Genomic DNA, 3,062 nt, shown 5'->3' with positions numbered 1-3,062 from the left:
TATCCAGTCCTAGCACCCAAAAAGGCTGACAGCTAGTCCTCACCAGCTCGGTCAGCTTGCTGAAGCTAACTGCTTCAGTTATCTCGGGGTTAGCCCAGGCAGTCCATTTTAGGCTTTGAAAACCAGATAAATGTCTATTCAGCTGAAGCACACACTCTACTTTAGCCGCTCCAAGAGCTTTTCCCCTTTCAGGGACACCTAGGAATGAGAGTAGTGTTTGAAAGCTTAACTCTACCACTCCTTGCCTCAGAGGAATGAGTAAAAGTTCATTCTGTTCAGTGGAGTGACAAGCTGTGAAGTGGTGACCTCCATCACCCAGCAGGAAAGACCGAGGAGATGCATGCTTCCCTGTCAAAGCTCAGGCAAACATCCAGGCCACAGAAGGCAAAACATTAACACACTTTACTGAAATATCAGTTTCTTTAGTATGTTACAGAAAAGTTTATGAACATATACAATGTACATAAAAGGCAGACTTTGTAAAATAAAAAGGTCTTCTATAAAAAAAATATTAAAAAGTCAAAGTAAAGTGCATGAAACAGTTTTTCCTCCACTTTAACTATTGTGTCAAAGTCTTAGCACATAACATTTTTTAAAAATGGGAGATCTTCTTGTGCCACCCATTAGTCAGTTACTTTACTGGTGAGATTAAATTATGATGATTACAAGCAAACCCTTAAAAATCAGAGCAGTTTAACCCAATGAATCCACAAAAAACCTAAGAATATGGGCTTCCTATACGCTTCTCATCAACAAGATTTAACAATCAGTGGAAAGGTTCACTCTCGTTAAAGAAAACTGGTAGGAAACAAGTTTCATAAATAGGGCAGTTTTGCTAGTTAGGGGCTCCCCTATTGTGCAATCAGTTCTTGGTCTATGAACATCAACATTCATACTTAAATATGCCGTTGCAAAAGGAATAATATATAAAAAAAAATTTCTGCCTGCCTTCGTTGGAAGGAAACAAGTTACTCGACCCCAATCCAGACAAAAGACGACTGCTTTCCTATGGGGTCTCTTATGAGGGCGAGTGCACGAAGAGAGTTAAGGAACTGAAGATGCTGAACCCTCTCATTTTTCCAACTCTGGGGGCAGCGATTGCGTTCTGCATCTCCAGAGTTCTTGACAAAGCGAATCAATCGCTCCTCTCGACAGCCCCGGCAGGCAGGTAGCCCATTACTTCCCCCGTCCCCGGCAGTCGCAGCGACTGCGGGGCAGCGACTGCGGGGCAGCGACTGGGTCAGCTCCGGCCCGCGGCCGCTGCCGGGCCCAGTCAGCCTCGCTGCCCGGGAGCGGAGGAGAGCCGGAGCGCTGCGGCCCCGGGGCGCTCAGAGCACGGCGGCCTGGGCGCGGCAGTGGGCGATGTGGCGGTGCACGAAGTCGACGCGGGCCTGCAGGAGCTCGGCCTGGCGCTCGGAGAGGAAGCCGAGGCGCGCCCAGAGCGGCTCCCGCGCCCGGTACCGGCGGCGCAGCTCGGCGGCGGCGCTGCGGCGGCGGTGCAGCTCGGCCACGCGGCGGGCCGTGCCCTCGCGGAACACGCACACGGAGCGCAGCAGCGGCTCGTTGTAGGGGTCCCACATGGAGAGGAGGCGGTAGCCGTGCACCAGCCCCGCCTCGTTGTCCAGGAAGACGAGCCCGCCGTCGGGGGCGCGGAGCAGGTTGCTGGTGGCGCGGCGCATCACCCGCGGGTCCCACTGCAGGCTGAAGAGGTTGCTGACCAGGCGGTCGAAGTTGGCCGTCAGGTAGTCGAAGAGGATCAGATCGCTCCACTGCACCAGCTCCACCAGCTGCGACGGCGACAGCCCGACCAGCTCCCCCGCCGACAGCGGCTGCAGCCGCCGGCCGGCGCCCGCCTCGGCGCCCCAGGGCGCGGGAGCCACCACGGCGGTGAGATTGTCCACCCAGCGGGTCAGGCTGACCACGGCGCCCTCGGCCCAGTGCGAGCCGCGCAGCTCCTCGCGCACCGGCTCCCACTGCCGCCCGCGGGCTTCCACCAGGGCGAGGACCATGGGCGGCAGCCGCTCCTGCATGCCCAGCACCCCGGCCAGGTGATACGAGAGCGCCTCGCCCTGGATCTGCTCCGGGTTGATGCCGTAGCGGACGCAGGCGCGGCTCCCGTCCGACAGCCGCGCCAGCCGGTTGGAGCTGCGCCCGCAGCCGCCCCGCTCCAGCGAGGCCACGCGGGCTGCGCGGGCGGCCGCCAGCCACGCCGCCGCCTCCTCCGCCGCGAAGCCCGGCGGCACCTGCTCCTCCAGCTCACGGCTCCAGAAGATGCCCCGCTCCACCGGAGAGGCGGTGTCGGCCGGCGGCTGCGAGTCGGTCACAGCGAGCCGCTCCTCACCGTCCCGCTCCTCCCGGTCCGTCGCCGCCGCCGGCACCGCCAGCAGCGTCCGAAAAGTTTTCTGCCCGCCGCCGCCGGACTCGCCCCGCACCGGCGGGGAGCGCCCCCAGCCCCATCGCCCCGGGGACTGCCCGGCGGGCGGCCGCGGCTCCGGCAGCGCCGCCGCCTCCCGCCGCAGTAGCACTGTCCAGAGCCCCGGCAGGGCGCCCAGCAGCAGCAGCCCCAGCACGGGCAGGGGGCCCGGCGCGGCCCGCCTCGCCCGCTTCATCCTCACGGCGCTTCACGCCGCTACCGCGGGACGCGGCGGCGGTGCAGCCCCGCCGCTCGGCCGCTCAGCGCAGCTCTGGCGCATGGCCGCGGGCCGGATCTGCCGCCCGGGCAGCGGCGACGGGAGCAGGCGAGCCCCGGCGGCTGCCCCACGCCGTGTGCGCCCAGCTCCGCCGGCGGCCGGGAGACACGGGCACCGCACCACGTGGGGGAGCCGGGGGGGCGCGCCCGGCCCGCCCCGTCTCCCGGCGTGGCCCTCCGCTTAAAACGGCGATGGCCCGCGCGGCGGGGGTGGCGGTCCCACACGCGGCGGAGAGCCCCGTCGGAGAGGCGGAAGGGTCGCGGATGGCGTGGGAGCCAAGCCGGGCGCCCGCCCACGGGAAGGGAGAGCGCTGCGGCGCGGGCGCTTGGCCCGCCGGTTCCTCCTCGCCGCTGCAGGCAGCACAAAGGAGCC

The 3,062-nt window shown here is 63.7% G+C and overlaps 1 protein-coding gene across 1 annotated transcript; it reads right to left on the bottom strand.

Moving 5' to 3' along the window:
• Positions 1 to 380: 380 nt before the first annotated feature.
• FJX1 (four-jointed box kinase 1) lies at positions 381 to 2,729 on the bottom strand. The gene has a single exon (XM_066551850.1). It carries the CDS (start codon positions 2,607 to 2,609, stop codon positions 1,329 to 1,331), a length of 1,281 nt encoding a protein of 426 aa, XP_066407947.1. The 5' UTR covers positions 2,610 to 2,729; the 3' UTR covers positions 381 to 1,328.
• Positions 2,730 to 3,062: the final 333 nt, after the last annotated feature.

This window comes from Molothrus aeneus, chromosome 6, assembly GCF_037042795.1.
Source record: "Molothrus aeneus isolate 106 chromosome 6, BPBGC_Maene_1.0, whole genome shotgun sequence".
NCBI classification, from domain to species: domain Eukaryota; kingdom Metazoa; phylum Chordata; class Aves; order Passeriformes; family Icteridae; genus Molothrus; species Molothrus aeneus.
The sequence above is the reverse complement of the archived record's forward strand: the minus strand, read 5'-3'. Positions and strand labels throughout refer to the sequence as shown.

Excerpts from the sequence above, each read along its gene's own strand:
- FJX1 (XM_066551850.1), bottom strand. The coding sequence starts at position 2,609 with ATGAAGCGGGCGAGGCGGGCCGCGCCGGGCCCCCTGCCCGTGCTGGGG.